General features: G+C 40.7%; 1 protein-coding gene and 1 long non-coding RNA gene across 2 annotated transcripts in view; one reads left to right on the top strand and one right to left on the bottom strand.

Annotated features, from left to right (window-relative positions):
• Nucleotides 1-217: 217 nt before the first annotated feature.
• LOC148055922 (uncharacterized) lies at nucleotides 218-9,352 on the bottom strand. Its single transcript, XR_015704625.1, has 5 exons — nucleotides 9,216-9,352; nucleotides 6,955-7,038; nucleotides 5,833-5,939; nucleotides 1,688-1,802; nucleotides 218-1,061 (listed from the first exon to the last, which is right to left on the bottom strand). It is a non-coding gene; the product is annotated as an uncharacterized LOC148055922 (long non-coding RNA).
• MICU2 (mitochondrial calcium uptake 2) overlaps nucleotides 9,222-18,351 on the top strand; it is a 158,371-nt gene continuing 149,241 nt past the window's right edge. The window contains exon 1 of the mRNA XM_087756865.1: nucleotides 9,222-9,632. Within this exon, the coding sequence (XP_087612991.1) occupies nucleotides 9,351-9,632 (282 nt within the window). The 5' untranslated portion in view covers nucleotides 9,222-9,350. The remainder of the gene's footprint in view (nucleotides 9,633-18,351) is intronic.

Here is an 18,351-nt window from a genome sequence, read left to right on the forward strand (position 1 = left end):
AGCCATTGCTTTCTTACATCTTCTCGTTACTTGCTTTCACTGGACCATAGTCTGTCCTGTCTCTTCAGAATCTAAGTTACAACAAATTAGAATCAGTGGAGTTATAGCTAGGAAAATTTAAGAACTATGTGTAAGGTGGATTAAGACAGTAGAGGAGTAGTAGCATAAGACAGACACAGACATCCTTGGATTTAAAATCAAATGTGGACCCCAAAAGTTCAGTAATGCAGAAATTTTATTTTTTTTTTAATTTGCAATAATCAACTGGAAGCCATCCAAATAATGCAATATTTGCAGAAAATATGTTACAAATAGCTTTTGCCTTCAGGGATTATTTCCAGCTCTGTCACTGCCTTGCTTTAAGATCTTAAGACAAGTCATTTCAGCCTACTGTGCTTCACGGTACCAAAAGAAGGCAATTAACCTCTAGTGACCCTCCACAGATGCTGTAATACCTAGTTCTTGATGAGGTACCCTAACCCTTCAGAGTAGCAGAGTCCCCTGTTGCTCTCCCTGTAGGGAGTCTGGTACCTCCCCAACCACCAGCAATAGTTGAGTTTCTGGTGATCAGCAAGTAAACCTAGTTGCTGAATACACACAATATGACTTATAATAAAATAGAAATTATATAGAAAGAGATTAAGGGGCAAAGTAGACTAAAAAGAGGAGAAGAGAACAGATACAGATTGCATGGGCATTAAGTCATTTAGATCCTACCTAGTCTGTTACAGCAACTGCTAACATACTATTTATTCAATATAAAAACGCAATACTTATTCCTCAAACTTGCCTTCCACTTCGTCCATCCAGGTCTGGTAAGAGTAGTGGGCTGTTTTGGGTGCTGGGATGTTATCAGGTGTAACAGACAGCTGTCACGGATAGATTTGGGGTAAGATCACACCATGGATGGTCCCTGGTTTCCAGCAGGTGGCCTATAGGCTCTGCTGGTCCTCAGTCCTCCACTGCTGCCACAGCTTCCTGGAGCTTCTCAGGTCTTATGGAGTGGGAGGCTCCAGGCTGACCTCAGGTCTTGTGAGTCAAAATGGCAGTCTCTCTTGCTGCTGTGGAGAACAATAAACAGCTTGCTTCATCAGTCGTCCTCTCCCTGCTCAGAGAGCCCCACCCAGCTAAGCTCAGGGTCAGCCTAGCACGGTAAGCCTAGCACTCCTAAGTGCTTTCAGCTACCACAGACCAGTAGGCAAGTAGCCTCTGCAACAGTGGATCATCTGCCTTTGTGGGCTCTCTCTGACCTCTCTCTGTAGCAGATGATAGGAGTGATGTCTGAGCTGACAGAGGATACGCATATTTTTCATACAAGGCAAGACACAAAAGAAACGTAAATTCCAGTTTTCCCAAATAGAGATGTTCATAAGCCTAGTAACAAGTTAGTACTTAGGTAGGGTATCACCACTTCTCCATGCAACAGCAATAAGACATTCTTCCCTCAGCTGCACCTTGAAGTAACACATTCATGCTTCCGCCTGTCATCAGGGTGGCACCCCATAATCAAACCATGTCTGACTACCTCCTTTCCTGCCAACCCGACAGCATATGGGCCCAACAAGTTTGATATCCAGATCTGCAAGAGTTCCTTTTCAAGAATATCTGCAGCAACAGTAAGCAGTAAGTAAATAAAAGCAGCTTACAGTATTTACTGCTGAACTAAAATAATCTCAGTTCCCCTTACAGCCAGGAAGAGTGAAATGGGTACTTCTTTGGTTGAGATTCATCTGAGCCACTTCAAACATCTCTCTTAGGATGCGATGAATCATGATGCAGAGATGCATACTTCTCCCCATTGACTATAACAAAAGCATAAGGCCATTAATGCAGGTGCAGACACTACTATGTAGACATGTATTTTTAGCCAGACAAATTGTAGCCATGTCTTACATACCCTTGCCATTCTGCACAAACCTATGTTACACATGGCTTAGTCTCAACCAGTCCCCTTTCCTTAGAAATTAAGTTACAGCTGATTTGCTGTGGATCCTGACTAATACTGTATGGGTACATCTTCTGTGCTACATAAAAGACAGAGAGGGACTGAGCTCAGGGACCGGAACCAGCACCATACAGGTGTCCTGGCTGTGCTCTGGGCTGCTCCAACTCAATCTCTGTGTTACAGACCAGGTACAGAGAGGCCATACCTAGGCTGTGTGAACATGAAGACCCATGAGTGCCGTGCATGGGAACAGGAGACCCCCTAAGCCTTATGAACATGAGCCAGTCTCTGTATCTTGACTTTCTGCTCTTGGTATAGCTTATGCCTCCTTGGACACATGCAATTCAGATATTGCAGAGCACCAACTCCCTCAAGACCCTTGTCTTTTCTAGAGGAGGGTCCTGTAATGGACTGGAAAACCTCTCTGGGTGTACTCAGCCAACAGCTCCTGCCTGAATGGTGCCAAGTGGGGACCGTTCCCCAAAGAGCAGCTTTGTCCACAATTTCTTCAGGGATTTTTATTAATGCCATTATTACTATGCCTTTGTGAGTGGCTCCCACAGTCCCTTTTGATGTAGCTACAGACTAAGGAACTCCTCACTAGCAAATATACCAAGACTGCCCACAATATTTACACAAACAGTATAACTATTTTTCAGCTCTGTCAGAGCCAAAAGCAGACATCAATGGAAACAGAAAGACTCTGCTGACCACGATGAACTTTGTGTTAGGGCTTTCAACTTTTTAATGAAAGGATCGCAGAACCTTTTATAGAGAAGGTATGTGTCTACCACACACTCGTGCTATTAGCTTAGATCAGACCTTATACTAATTTTAGTTACTAAACACACATATTTGGAAAATAATTATGCCTTCCCCTGCTTATACAAAAATAGGTGCAATCAAAGATCATAAATGGTATTCTGAGCAAAAGAAGTAAACACTACTTAAAATAATGGAATACATTACAGAAAACAGTAATTTAGAGTTTTATAATTCCTTTCTTTTTCAAAGAAATAATTATATGCACTTCACCATCTTCAGTAGTATTAAAGATGCTATAATTTAAGATAACTTTCATTAATAATCACAGTAGTACTACAAAGTGTTATTAATAGTAGCTTTAGACAGCGATCTGGGAAAAGAAACAAGAAAGAAGCTATACGATGCTTATTCTACTTCAACATTTCCAGAAAACATATATTTTAAAAATATTTTACAGGTTAAAATACTGATAATTCTATATTTGTTTCTTTAGTAATACTGTAAAGTAATGTCTTTGCCATCTTTATTGTATTTTTTGAACTACATAACAATAATTATTTAAAATTATATCAGTCACATTGCATTTAAAAATATAGAGTCTGAGTCCCTAATAAATCTGTCTGGTTTTTCAAGTAACACAGATAAAACTAACTTTGCTAATCTTAACTTGTTTTATTGTACCCTTATGTACAATTTCTATCCCTCTCTCTTTTTAAGTACAGAATCTATGCAGTGAAAAGTGTTAGGCAACCTTAACTATAGTTATTGCTGCCAACTCTTCCTATAAAACTTAGGGTGAAATACTGGTATAATTAAAATTGATGGCAATGCTCACACTGGTTTCAGAGAATGAAAGAAAAGAGAAGAAACGCTCCCTGAAATACATTAACACACACAATATGGAATTTTATATTTACATGTGAAGCACTAGTAATAAGATTTCAGGAAATCCTACAATTAATATATTATAGGCAAAATAAATATATAAATGTATATATATGTGTGTATATAAAGATATAAGTAAAAAGTCAAAATGACAGGATTTCACTTAGATATGGGTCTATCTTTCTAATCAGTGCTAGTAACACTACAGAAGAATGTTTGGAAGGGAAGAAAAATGAAGTATAACTTATTCAGCTGGAACCATAAGGAAAATATTAACCACTAAAGCACATAATGTAATTCCATTACTTAAAATGTTTTCAGGGGACCGTGGGACCTCTATTATTGTTACAAAAGTGCCATGGGATCTTATCATTAAAAGATAAAACAGCAGTGGAACCACAGTTCTCGTCTAATAGCAAGCAAGTCCTCAGTCTTCAAAGATTTATGTATACAGTTAATTTTATGCAGTAGGAGTAGGCTTGCTTCAAACCACAGAACTTTTCAAAATGCTTAGAATTAGGCATAATATATGTAACTCCTCACAGAACTGAGACCTACAGCCTAACTTGGAGAGCCATAACGAATATACTTTTCAAATTAAAAAAAATGCATGTTCCTTCACAAGAGAGTATCAGTTTTGACCTGCATTTTTTTATTCACATAAAAGCAGCATCTCAACAGTCTGCGTACCATTTCTTTTATGAATCAAATATTTATCACAAAAAGGTCACTGCCATCTTAGAAACTGTATTTTAAAATCTTTCCAATTACATTACTAGTATCTTCAATTCTCATTTTTATTTATTTTTAAATAAGAATTTTGCTTTCAACTTTTCTCTCTGATTTTTCAAGTTGACTTAAAAAAGCAATTCTTCTGAAGTCTGAGGGAACTTGTTACATATGCCAGAAAGGTGTTTTTCAGCTAACTGCATAGGAACAGTGTGGGAAGACAGTTAGTGTGTTAGAAAGGTCAATATAAATTAATGCTATGAGAGGTATTTGGGGACACATATCTTAGATAAATTTTAATTCTTTTCCTTTTAAATGGACTCTATCATGGTAAGCTTTCAAGTAACTTTAGCAAGTTGAAAATATTTGAAGATAAGCTATATTTATGGCCTAGATCCTAAATGCAAAGATTGCTGTGAACTCTTATTTATGAGCTGAACAGTGTTATCTAGCCACAAAATGTTCACATTTATTTTCAGTCTTACTAGTGGATTAATGTTGACTGTCTGGTAATTAGTTCCATTTCCATCATCTCCAAAGCCTATAAAATAACTGGACTTTCTGTAAAAACAGCACATTGTCATCTTAAGGCTTCTTCTTCAGAGGAACGTATTTCAGCATCCTTGAAACTGATCTCTCATCTGTTTGTTGTTTGTTTTTTTTCTTGTGGAGGAGGGATGGGTAGAAATTATGGAAACATTCAAGGTCAGGTTGGATGAGGCGCTGAGCAACCTGATCTAGTTGAAGACGTCCCTGCTCATTGCAAGGGGGCTGGACTAGATGACCTTTAAAGGTTCCTTCCAACCCAAACGACTCTACGATTCTATGAATAATAAATAGTCTCTCTAGCATACAAAGCAGCTTTGGAAATCCCTGAAGTCAGCTCCCAGCCTTCACCATAAACAACCTTGGTACAGGACTTTTAAGACTCTGGACAGAGATCAAGATATCAGCTGGCCAACTTTAACGATTGTCCAGTTTTATCCAATCACCCTGTACTTTTCAAAGTGCACTAGGATTATTTCGGTTTATCACTTTTAACAAAACTTGTCCTCCTTGTGCTTGTATCCTTATCTGCTTCAGAGTGTTTTGCTTGTAATCATAGGCAGACAGATTGCTCTCATGTCTGTTAAATACAAGTGATATTCTTAAGAGGACCAATGCAATTTTGAAGGGGCTGAAGAAGGCTTGGTTTTGTGAGACCTTCCGTTTCAGTCTTCTGTCTGACCTTGGGCAGAATTTAATCTATGGCCCAGTTCTTGAACTACAAAACCAAGCAGCGATATTTCGATTAGCTTGTCTGTTCAGCTCCTCCAGGAAAGTATCCAAAGTATTGTTAGCACACTGCCTAGCCCACTAAAATCTTAATTTTGGTTGGAGCTTACTGTCAAATGTACATAGGGTAAATAAGTCAGACCACCCCCATGCTACATCTCGTGAAATGGGGTCATGTATATAAAACGTGGCTTGCCAGTCCCTCCCTCAATTCACAACTGGCTGGTCGTTACCTTCCCCAATCCAGTTTCCACAGTATTTGAGGTCCTGAAAGACAGATGAGCACGATGGGTGGCCCTCAGACTGGATGACTGAATCCATCTCTCAACTCTTATTCTATCTAAAACAGTAAGAAAGGGTTTAGACTGAATGTAACAGGAGTTAATTTAAGCTGTTACAAGAGTAAATGAATGCTGACACTAAGCCTAATGCTCTTGAGGGGACTGGAGTTCTAGCAGAGAGTGAATCCCTGTTGGAACTTGGCCTAATACTCTTAAAAGACACTGAAACGTGGAAGTGGACCTTCAGGCATATGGAGCTGTAGGTTTATTTGGTTTTGACTTTGTGACAAAACTTGGAAGAAATTAAGTTTCTGCCAAACATGATTTCCTAAGAATCACAGGAGTCACAAGGGTTTTATTTCATGATAGTGTGTTTTCATCTTTTGATGTGACTTCACATTATGTTCATTATGCCTAACAAGAAATGACTGCATTTAAGTATTGTTATGAAACAGTTCAGTGGAACATTGAATCTTACAGGAAAATTACATTCCTAACCATTTAAGAAAACATTTTCTTAGGCTTTTTATTTGCTTTTGCAAATTTTCAGCAATGCAGACATCTCTAGAACAAAGTCTGAAGTCAACACGTAGAAAACATTTGTTAAAAAAACAGGTATGTCAGCTTGATAAATGTAATGATTTCTGCTTACAAGAGCCACGAAAGAGCAAACTGCAGGATGGGAAAGGGAGCCTCTGAACTAACATTTTAGTGCCACGGGGAATAGTAGTTGACGACATTTGTCACCATGTAGCTCAATTTTTCTGATGAAACTCCTGTTATATTTACCAGACTCTCAGTGTCATTTACTATAGACTACAGTGATCTTTGCTTTCTATCATAAACTACCCTGCAGTGACACTGCGTGAGGCGAAACAGGGCTATGTCTTAATAGCCAAGAGTTTTCTAGCTACTTAGGCATACGTTCTAGCACCCACACACATAGCAGCCTGGTTACTGCAACACAGGTGTGAGCCACGCTAGCGCAGCAGTAGCTTTGCACTCCTGGACACTGCACACATGGGGTGAATTTACTGCAGGGAGAGAAGGGGTGGCTAAGGACACTTAACTTGCCCATCAGCATTGCGTGCTTGCAGTCATATGAGAACAGTTCTCCATTCACACTGCAGCTGTATCTGTTCCCATCAGGAATGTCATCTGAGGAAAGACAAATGACCTACTTATTCATTCTTACTCAAAGAAAAACTGAAAATGCCTGGCAGAGCACTGAACCAAACCTGCTTACCTGTGTTGTGGTCGTGTGTTCAACATCAAGGGATCTGGCATTCAGAATTCAAATCTCTCAGTCATCCTTTACAATGTTTCTGGGACGTTGCCAGCATTGATGAAGTGCTTGTTATTGGCTGACACAGAAAGAGAAGTACTCTTAATGTGTTTGTGCAAATATTCTGTGTGAAACTATAAGACTGGGATGGAAAATGTTTTGTTTGTCTAGAGGGAAGTAGAAATAGGGGACGGGAATTTGCTGCAAGTTTTACATCTCTACAGCAGAAGTGGGATTTTGCAGTGTGTGTTTGCATATGACGACAGAGGGATTTTGCCGCTATGTTTCCCCTCTATCTGCGGATTAGAAAGGATCTTCCTGTATGAGTTACTTTCTAGGCCTCTAGGGATAGGAAAAAGATTTTGCAATGTACATTAGTCTGTGGAGATGGAAATTGTTCACCCTGCATGTTGCACTATTGGGTGATTATGCAATGAGCAGCCATTTGTGTTCCCCAGAGAAGGTGTTTTTGAAGGGTTTGTATCCTGCTAAGGACTCAGGTGGCACATTCCTGAAGATGTCCCAAACACTCAACAGAATGACAGTGAACAACACATGCTAATGGAAGACTGGATAAATTCTGAGATGCCATTAGTTAGATGACTGAAATTACCATCTATGAAACTGAATTCATGACTCTGAATTCAGGTCAGGGAAGGAGAGTAAACTAAAATTACTTTAGTGGCACTGACAGATGATCCCTGTTTGTCAGTGGATAGAGGGGAAAAAAGGCATTTGCGTGTTTCAGAGCCTGTACCACAGCATTTGTAATGTTGACAACACAGTACTGGCTGTCATATCAGAAAGAGGTGAAAGATACAGTTTGCTAAAATGGACTGAGTACTTTCTGAAGGCCTTTAACCAAAGACCAAAATAATGGGAAATTGCATGCAGCAGTTCTTTCCCCAGTCTCCATTCACATGGAGCCACTAGGTGAAGTACTCTGGAAACATGGATACTGGCACTGCCAACCTGCAAATGACATTTAGCTTCCTCTCTGTGTCACTTCATGTGACCATTATTATTAATTCCCAGATGGCCCAATGTTTGAACGTGATCAACTAACTAATGTTTGAGTGTGATCAACTAACTCAATCTAGCCAAGGCCTAGAGAGCTTTGTTAAAACTATGGTAGTGGTCAAAAAAAAGCACTTTGAAGCATTCTCAGTGAATACTTGTCTTTGACACAAGTGATTACTGCTGGTCAAGTCAATCTGTAGTGCTTTTTGGTTATCACCTCTGCCATGATGGGTTCTGTAACCAATATCTTGTGTAATCTGTATTTCCTGAGAAACTCTACTCTGCCTTTGAAAAGGATGTTCTAAACCTATTCATGCTTTTGTTGTTCCTCGTCTGGAACATACGCAGAGCAACGCATCCATATACAACGTCTCCAACACTTAGAAAACCGCAGCTGCACAGCACATGGCGCCCGGCCAGCCCTGCTAGCGCAAGCTCACTAAACCTGCCTCGCTCTGTACACCCGGCTTCCCGCAGGGTTTCAAACCCAGTTCATGACCCATTGCTCTTCACGTACTCAGCAGTGGCTTAAAGCTCTGGAAGAGTCGTCACATCAGTGACTAACATGAAGCTGAGCTCTGCAGGTAGCGAGGGGCACCCCTGGGACTGGAGGACTGTTACAAGCGTCGCCTCTTTTCACTCCCCACCGCACAGGCAAGGCCTTCGGTGGTCCCTTCCCTGACACACAAGAGAACGCCTGACCCCCGGCCACCGCCTTCCCTCTCCACCAGCAACCCGCCGGGGGAGCCCGATCCTCGGCCAGGCCCTCTCCCCTGCCCGGGGGAGGGCCAGGGGCAGCTACAGCCCCCCGCTGCCCGGGCCGGCCGCGCAGGGACTCTGCCCGCCGACCGGCCCCTCCATTTGAGCTGTTTTCAGCGAAACGCTTGAAGCGGGGGCCCTGCCGCCGCCCCTCACCCCTGAGGGGACTGCCCGGCCCGCGACCGGGAGCCGGGCGCGTTTCCAAGACGGGAAGGCGGCCCTGCGGCGCCGGTCACTGCTGCGAGACCCTGCGCACCTCTGCCTGCGTTACCTCTCTGCCAGGACCGTCCCCTCCGACTTGCGGGCAGCTTCCCTCCCGCTGGCGGAGCGGGGCCAGCGCAGGGGACAACGCGATCGGGCCCGGCGGGCAGCGAGCGGCCCCGCGGCCTCGGCCCCGGCGCTGCGCATGCGCCCCGCGGCGCCCCGCGGCCGGCGGCTGCGACGGTGGAGGGGCCGGTTCGATGTCGGCGGCGCCACGGCGGCTTCCGGGAAAATGGCGGCGTGGAGAGCGGTGCTGGCGGCGGGCGCCCGCGCTCCGCTGAGGGGGCGGCTCGCCGGGCTGCGGCCCCCTCGGAGCCAGCGGCGCCCGCCCAGCTGGAGGGTCGTCGCCGCCGCCCTGGTCGGGGGAGGCTCCCTGGCGGCGTGTTACAGCGGGCGGCCGGGCGTGTTCCCGACGGTCCTGGCTCAGGTAAGGCGGCAGCTTTCCCACTCCGGCAGCCTCGCCTCCCGCCGGCGGGCAGGGCCGGGCGGGCCGCGGGGGAGGGCCGGGGCCTGGCGCCGGGGGCGGGCGCGGGTCTGCGCGTCCCGGGGGCGGCTGTTGGCGGGCGCGGAGGAGCGGCCCGCGGGCGGGCCGGGGTCCGTGGCGGTCAGACCTCGTCTGCCTCGACGCCGTGAGGCAGGACCCGGCCGCGGGAGCCCGCATCCCTCAGGTCGTCCAGCAGGTAATGCGCGTCCCCGGCCGCCTTGGCAGCAGCCGGGGTCAGCGCTGTGTCGCTTAAACTAATCCTGCCTCACCTCAGTGACAGGAACTTTGCCGTTTTCTTCAGTGGAAGAAGGCAGGGGGTTGCCTTAGCACCGAGCGTTTCCCTAGTTCGTTTGACAGCCCTGGTCGTGCAGCCTGGTCAACGTGTGTGGTTTGCACAAGCACACGGCCTGTACAGAGCTCCTCGTCTTGCCGGTAACTTTCAGAGCTTGTCTTCCTTCCGCGATGCCTGGTCTACATGTCAGGTGCTGTTAGGCAGTCGTGCGCCTTTTTTCCCCTTAAAAAAGCATGTTTCACAAAAATAGTGCTTTTATATCTCATACTTTGTCTGAAATGCATCACACGTAACAGTTAGGAAGATGTCCTCTTAGTACGTTCAAAATGTGTGCTATGGATGTTAAAATGTAGTTTGCCTTGGAGCATCAGTGTGCACTCAGAAGGTTATGTTCAAGGACAGATAGTCATTATTTACAAAATAATCTTTGCAAGTTCCAAAATAGAGTTATGCTTCCCAGCTTTATTCTTTTTATGGAGGTAGTGAACCTTTTTCCGTTCTTCCTTTGAAGAAGTTGTTACTGGCAGTTAGAGTTGGTTAGGTGTTTCAAGGGTGGAAGACCTAAATGTTTTTTAGGCTAGAGGGTTTAGGTGGGATGGGGGAGGAGGTCAGTGTATGCTTGCAGTGCTGTTCATCTACTTATATCTAGGAAGTTTGGGAAGTGTTCAACAGTTAGTACGTTTCGATGTCTTGTCTCTTAACAGATTTTGAACAGACTGAACTGCAGGCAGGTAAATAGCAACCTTTATTCTTGAGTCAGGAACAAAGAATGTTGGTTGTTGGTTTTTTTTTTTTTACATTACAGTCTTAATTGTGGAGAATTTCTAAGCTGCATCTCCCTAGGAAAATCCATTTTTTTTAAATAAGCATGTTTCTAAATAGATTAACTATTAGCCCTCATCCCTTGGACAGCACATGTTAAAACTTTGGTTTTCTGTATACAGCTCCTAGTGAGGAAGGCACCTGTTATTGCACTAGAAATGCTACTGGAAGTGTATCTCCTTGTAGTAAAGAGCCAATAGAATATGATTTTACATTTAGTTATGTGACATTTTTCACCAGCATTGCATTGTGTTTAAAAAGTCCTGTCGTTGAGACCAATTTCATCTATGTATGGGACTCTTGCGTAAGTAGACATGTATGTAGTTATATATAAAAAGTGTTAAATGCAGGAAGTAATCACTTTTAAAGGGTGTTGAGTGAAGTGATCTAGTTCTGGTGCTGATGTGTTCATGGAATAGCTTCCATGTAATGCACAGACAGTCCTACAAGTACACTTTTTAATTCTCTGGAGAAACTCAAAAAGTCTACAGCTTATTTAATTGGTTCATTTTTGGACTCTGCAAATGTTAAGTAGTTTATTCAATTTAAACTTTTCAGTTTTCCAGTAAAAAGACTGCTGGAGAGGCTATCGTAGTTACAGGCAAAAGTTCTCCATGTGTCTTGTACTCCATGTTGCTGCAATTAATGTACTGAGCTTTTTAAAACTACCTAAGAACTGGCCATGCCGAGCATGACACTAAGACCAATAAACTGAAAGTGGAACTGGATTGTAAAAGCTACAAGGAGCAGAGTGATAGAGCCAAAGTAGCATGCTGCGAGCCTTCTAAGCAGTTTAGATACTTGTGGCTTCTGATTGACAGAAATAGGAAATACTCAAAAGCTGATTGACAGAAATAGGAAATACTCAAAAGCTGATTGACAGAAATAGGAAATACTCAAAAGCAAAACAGAGTGTTGAAACAAGTATATCACCTTTATTTTATGTTTTGGAATGAACTTTTTTCAGTTCAGAGCTTGTGCTGTCCTGTTAAATGGAGCTACTTTTCATTCTAACAGTGGATAACTTTACTTTGTATTGTTATTCCTTTTCATTATAATTGATCTTAAGCAACCTTGCTTGAGATGGTGCTGGCAAACAATTCTGAACTGTTTGTTCATGTTGCAGTATGTTATGTAGTGGAAATGTTTGCAGCATAGTTATGTGAAATATTACAGATTAAGGCAAGTATTTGACATTAAACAGCATGATTTTCATTATCATTGTGGTAATAAAGGAATACGTAGTGGAAATGTTTATATTTGTCTCATCAACCAGGCCTAGCATTTGCTGTTGAGAATGCAGTGAGATTATGCTATAGTGCTTCCCAGTTTTCCTTGGTAATATAGTCTTTACTGTTGAATCACAAGAATGAATTGCTGCAAAACGGGAGTTAGTTATTTAAAATACTTGACAAAGTGAAGCTGACAAAGTGACAATGTATCTCCATGCTGTAAAGAGCCAACAGAATATGATTTTATGTTTAGTTATGTGACATTTTTCAGCAGCATTGCATTATGTTTAAAAAGTCCTGTTGGTAAGACCAATTTCATGTATGTATGGGACTCTGGTGGAAGCATAATACGAGCCACTGAGTAAATTCTCATTCTTGTCTTAAGTGAGGTGTAACAACCATTAATAGCTTTGTTGCAGAATGAAAGTCTTCATTGCAAATACTTGCTGTTTGTTTAGTTTAAGTAGTTGAAGTTGATAACTATTTAGATTTTCCATTAGTCTCAATAAAACTAGTCTCTATCAAACTAGTCAGAAATTTTTCAGCTATACCTTGTTCTAGACAACTTCAGAGATACAAGTTACTGTTGAAGCTGGCAAAGAACACGTCAAAGCTAAAGTTCTGTAAATTCAGTATTTATTCTTTTTTTCTTCTAAAGCTATTCGTTATTTTAAAATCAAAGACTGATACCTTTGGCACCTAGTTTCTTAAATCTTTATTCAATTTCAGTCCCTGTGTGCTGCTGCAGTGGGTTTAATCTTACTCATGTTGGTTGTTGGCACTTCTGACTTCTGCTCAGAGTGAATGAAATGAAGCCTGTCTACAAGTCTTTGCAGAATCAAAGGTCCTCCAGGGTCAGTCAATCTGTTTTCCTTTTGTGAGCAGTATGGGTAGTGTCTGTTTTATTTTATAGTGGCTTATGTTTGGCTATTGTGTTCTAATATAATTGTTGTTTATTCTGGCAATACATTTTCAGTTTGGGTTTGGTTTTTTTTTTTAGTCTTTTTTGGCCCATTTTTTTCTCAGCATTTTCACTGCCACTTACCTGATCTGACAGCTTACATTAAGTGGGTAGCATATTAATAATAAAACTTTCTATATTTAATGTAAGATTACCTCAGATGTAATCTTTTATACTGTCTCTTTAGAGCTTCAGTAAGTGATTTATGAGTGATTTTCATTCTCTGTCTTCATTTGCTGACCTACTGTTTAGAAACGTACAACTAATATACATTGGAATAAATCCTTAGTGCTGATTTTAGATCTCTACTGTACAAATATTTTTATAGCAAAATTAACATAATCTTCTGTTATTTTTTATAGATACCAGGTTTTAGTTCTATCTGAACTTGTTATTTACCAGTGAAGCTACACTGACAATATCCGAGACCAGATATAGCCTGTGCTGGGAAAAACTAGATAATTTTTTTCAAATGAAATGAGCTAGTCATCTTGTATAAAGGGGGGAAAAAAGCTGGGGGGGGAGTAAGAGCTTTTGTTCTACCAGTGTAACTTAGAATGGGGATTTATGCTGAAGTTCACTAAAAGCGTTTCTTCTCCTATCCAAACCAACACAGCCAGGTCAAAAATGTACACACTGCAGTGATACTATACAGGCTGCTTTTCTTCTTTAGTAGTGTAATTCAAATGACACAATGGTATATAATTTGTAACCTCGATCAGACTTGCAGTATTGTCTACCGTGTCTTTATTATCTCAGAGCTTGCAGTTTGCAGTACTAATGTGGCATTATATGGCCTAAAGCTGTTGGAATTCTTTGGTTAAAGTGTGCTGTTGATCGGAGTCAGCTTTGCAGTCAGTTAGGTTACCTTTATCAGGGTCAAGAATCAAGTCTGTGATAGCCAAAGAGCCTGCAAGTGAATGTGGAATGGCACACATCGGGAGGCTGTAGCATTTTGTGAGAGGCAATGACTCCTGCCTCCCCACTCCAACTAAATTTGGAACTTGCCAAGTGACTGTAGCGTTCATCTCGTACGCGCACAAACTGCAAATGATAAGAAAACTTTAAGAAGCAGCAAGCTGCGAGAGGCAGCATCTCCTGCCCCTGCTGAGTTTTTTATGGACATATTTAGTCACTAGCTTCAGAAAGAAGAATATAATTTGATTCACCCTTGAAAAGTTGCCATCCCTGCAGAATGTCACACTTTGTGCTGAGTCTAAGTCACTGTTTTCCAAATGAGACTGACTGGAGTTGTTACTAGCACATATATGAAGTTATACATGTGCAAAGCCCTGTCTCTTTGGTGCCGATACACGTGACTTTGTTTCAGCGTTCTTTTTCTAGGATTGTGGGAGCATTAGGTGGTGCTTAAATATTTGATACTGCTTACTTGAGGTAAAGAGGAAAACACAACTTACTAAACAGCATTTTTTTTTTGTCTGTTCCTATTAACACTTTCTGTTAGTGATTGTAGTCTAATTGGTTCTCTTTATCTTACCTTTTCTACTACTGCTTGTGTTGTATCAGCAACGTGCTACAATTCTTCCAGGTAAGAAGAGACTAGGTTTCTGTCCTGGAGGTCTTAAACAAATACATAAATTGTATTTTATCATACTGAAAATATTAAGATAATGCTTATAACAATGGTTAACAAACCATTTGTGCCGTTTTTTTGTGTGTCTGATATTTCTGCAATTCTTGTTTTATTTAAAATATGTTTTATTGAAACAGTCCTCTTTTGGACTGTGTTAAATGTTTTATTTCACCTTGAACTACATTGAGTGTTTCACCCTTTTCCAGTTTTCCAATGTTAACGATTCTTAAGAGAAGCAAAGATAGCCACACATGGTAGTGGTGACTTTTTGTGTTGCAATGATATGAAACCTGTTATTCTAAGCAACTGTATGTAAAATAAATCTAATGATCAAAACTGGAGCTTAAATTCATTTTCTGCGGTTACATGTGAAACCATCACAAAAATTTCTTTTAAAAATGTAAAATTTTGGAACTGATGCCTAACACTGTTTAAAGAACCCAGAATGCTGTAAAGGTTTCCCTGAACACCAGATTTGTTCAGGGAAAACCCTTTTGGTTCTGGCACTACAGAACAGGCAAAATAATCTGCTGGAGGACCTCTTCACAAATCCTAGGGGTAGAGAGAACTCGGGAAGTGCCATGGTTTTAGTAGAAGTCTCTGGACTCCCAGACTTGGAAGCTGATAAAAATGGTTTTAAAAGTTCTGAAGTTCTGTCTGTGTTTCTTAGTGACGCTTTGGGATGTGCACTGTATCTCCAAAGAGGGGAATGTTGAGTTAGAGTTGTTTTAGGCAAGTTCCGATGCATTGTGCATGGTTTTCATTCAGGTAAAATTTCCAACCCAAATCAACAGATGATTTGCAAAATAACGTCTACTGTAAGGGTGTTACCTGTTTAGCGTATTTTTACTTGATTGGTAACTCTTGGCATAAACGTGTAAAATATATTCGTGGTGTTGTCAGTGGCCTTCATTATATGCTTCCAAAACAAATGTAATCAGTTGCATGCATGTCAAAAGCAGCTTTTGTTTAAATCATTTGAAGTAATTTCTTCAGAGTGGTGGAAGGAAGAGGTGCATAGTTCTGGGATTTTGATCATTTTTTACACATCCCTTGTATCCAGGACCAGTTTATGACTTAAGTTGTGCTCACACTACTTGCAGCCCACACTTTCTCATGCAGTATATGTCTGAATATTTTTTTGTAATAGATGATGTTATTTAGGAAGTTAAGCTGTGCATATTAACTGCATGTGAGGGATTTTTGGTATTGGCAGATAAAAAGTATGTATGTGGCATTTGAATTTGGTCACCAAATAGGAAAAAAAAAAATTGCGTCTTTCTTTGTAGGAACCATTGTTTAACTATAAGTTACATGTAAGTGCTTTAAATTGTGAGATATTGCTGAATCTTGTTAGAATGGCAATTTTTGTGCGGGTTTCTTTGCAATCTGTTTTAAAAGCCTGGTTCATGCTGATGGAAGAACATTGCTGTTAAGATGAGGTGTCTTGATAAATATAGAACCCGGGATAAAATTGCATAAGGATTTGTAGTGATGTATGGAATCGCCTGGAGGGAGGAATGTGGTTCTAAAATAAAACCAGAAAGAATATGTGCAGTCTAATCTGAGAAATATACAGGAAGATTCTTGTGCTTACTCTGTCATAAAAAGAAAAAAGTTACCCACTTTTGTTGGATCAAAAATCCTAGAATAGTTTGTGTGTCCTAAGTAATATTTTAAAGTGTTTATCTCTGAGTCTTTATTTGATTAGAAATTAATTGAGAATATAAATGTAGCAGCACATATAATAGATTACTAGGATGCTCACAAAGTAAAATTAAGCATGTATAAAATAAGTCTGCAGCATAATGCTTTAACAGGCTTTTGAAACTTAATGCAAATGTTTCAAATCCACATCAAACATGCTACTCAGTGGTAGCTTGCAGGCCTCAGAGAAGCCTCATATTTGAATTCAGCTGGTGCAAACCTGACCACATGGTCAGATCATTAATGCTTAAAATCTATGCAATAAAACAAGACCATGTAAAAATCATTACAATTACAATTGCTGTTGTGGGTTGGAGCATCTTTAAGTAAGGATTATAATTTAAAAAAAATCTCTTCCCTGCTTTACCTTGTCCTTTCCTGAAAATGTTGACCTTCCCTTTTTTGCATCTTATTTTGCTCCTGACCATTGTTCTCGCTGCATACAGAACATATTACGCTGTATGGAGTGGACAGGGACGCAACACACAGAGCCAGGCAGTGGTCCCTGCCCAGCGCTACATTTCTGTTCTGGTTGTAGCACGGTTGGAGAGGTGTTTAGAGGATTCCTTACTGCATCTTCAGGCTGAGTCCTTGAACCATCTGCAAGATGGTGCCTTTAAATCTTCTTCCTGCTGAAGAATCTGCAAAACTGGCAGCCTTTGGAGGGGGGCCAGTTTGATTCCAAGATGCTTTGAACCCGTGACATTTCTGTACAGCAGGGCCCAGCGCAGGAGAGGCTCGTTGTTGAGGTACAGTGAGCCACAGGCAGTGCTCTTGTCACCGTGTGGTAGCATCCCTCTGCCAACTTCGTGTATTACTTTCCACTGTATCTTTACTGCTATATTTGCTGTCTCGATAAATATTACAAAAAAATGTTGTCTTAGATCATGACAAGGCAGTCAACTTTGTAGGTAAATTCATTAAATAATTCCTATTTTTGAACAGGAAATGAGTAGTCAATTTTTTATTTCATGACTGAGATATCAATAGTCTATGGCTATATAAGAGAGTTTAACACAATTCATGCGTATGCCTTCTAACTCTGGTGTATTGTGTGAATATATTCCTATTAAGTTTTTTCTTTATCGTGGACCTAGAAGTAAACTACAATATAATTGCATTTAAATGCCTTAATAACATTGTTGCCTCCTAATTCATCAAGAATGAAAGAGTTTCGGTTAGTAGTCCCAAAATATTATGAAAATAGTATGTGTTCAAAAAATGCATTTTAAAACAATATTCCTCCAGTTTTTAAGCATCAATAAATATGAATCTCTTCTGCAAGAAGAGCTCTTTGGAATTAGATTGCTAGCTCAGCCTACCCTTATCTTTTTTCTTAAATATACTTAAGTCTTTCTGAAACTGTTCTTCTTGCGCAGCCAACCAGGGTAACCTTAGCTACCTCTTGTTTAATTCTGTATTTCACTGTGTTATGGAAATACTGTATGTATCAGGTATCCACCAAGCAGTCTAAATCAATAACTGAGATAGTAAATATATCACAAACATCATTCTTAGCATTAGTGACATACAGACATTGTCATGTTGTGTGCCTAAAATAGAATGTGGTATAGAGAATATGGAATCTGTAGGACCATGATGTTAAAATTAATTACAGACTTAAATATTACTTATGGATGGGCATTTGTTTCTCAACTTTAAATATACGGTATCCTTTTCAGCTTTTTGAATGTGAGATATTTATATCCTGAAGTTTTTGGCTTTGAAAATATTTACATTTATTCCCTTCTCTGTGTGCATGCAGATTCTTTGTGCAGGTGTCTTCACTGATACTAAAACAACACGATGTCAAATGTAATCTTAGGGGTCGAGGTTAAAATTTAACTATCTTTCATCTGACCTGTCACCTTTTACTTGAATTTACTCTTGCTATATGACTTCAGTGATTAAATAAAGTCTAACTAACAGTCTTTCTAGGCACTTTGATACATGTGGGCAGATGGGGTGAGTTAAACCGCATGGTTTTGTTATGGTTTTAGCTACTGTTTTAACTGCAATGTAATAAAAGGCTAGTGTTTGAGAGTCTTTGGCTG

The sequence above is a fragment of the Nipponia nippon genome, unplaced genomic scaffold (genome assembly GCF_047370975.1).
Source record: "Nipponia nippon isolate SJK-2023a ecotype South Korea unplaced genomic scaffold, ASM4737097v1 scaffold_2, whole genome shotgun sequence".
In the NCBI taxonomy this organism is placed as follows: Eukaryota; Metazoa; Chordata; class Aves; order Pelecaniformes; family Threskiornithidae; genus Nipponia; species Nipponia nippon.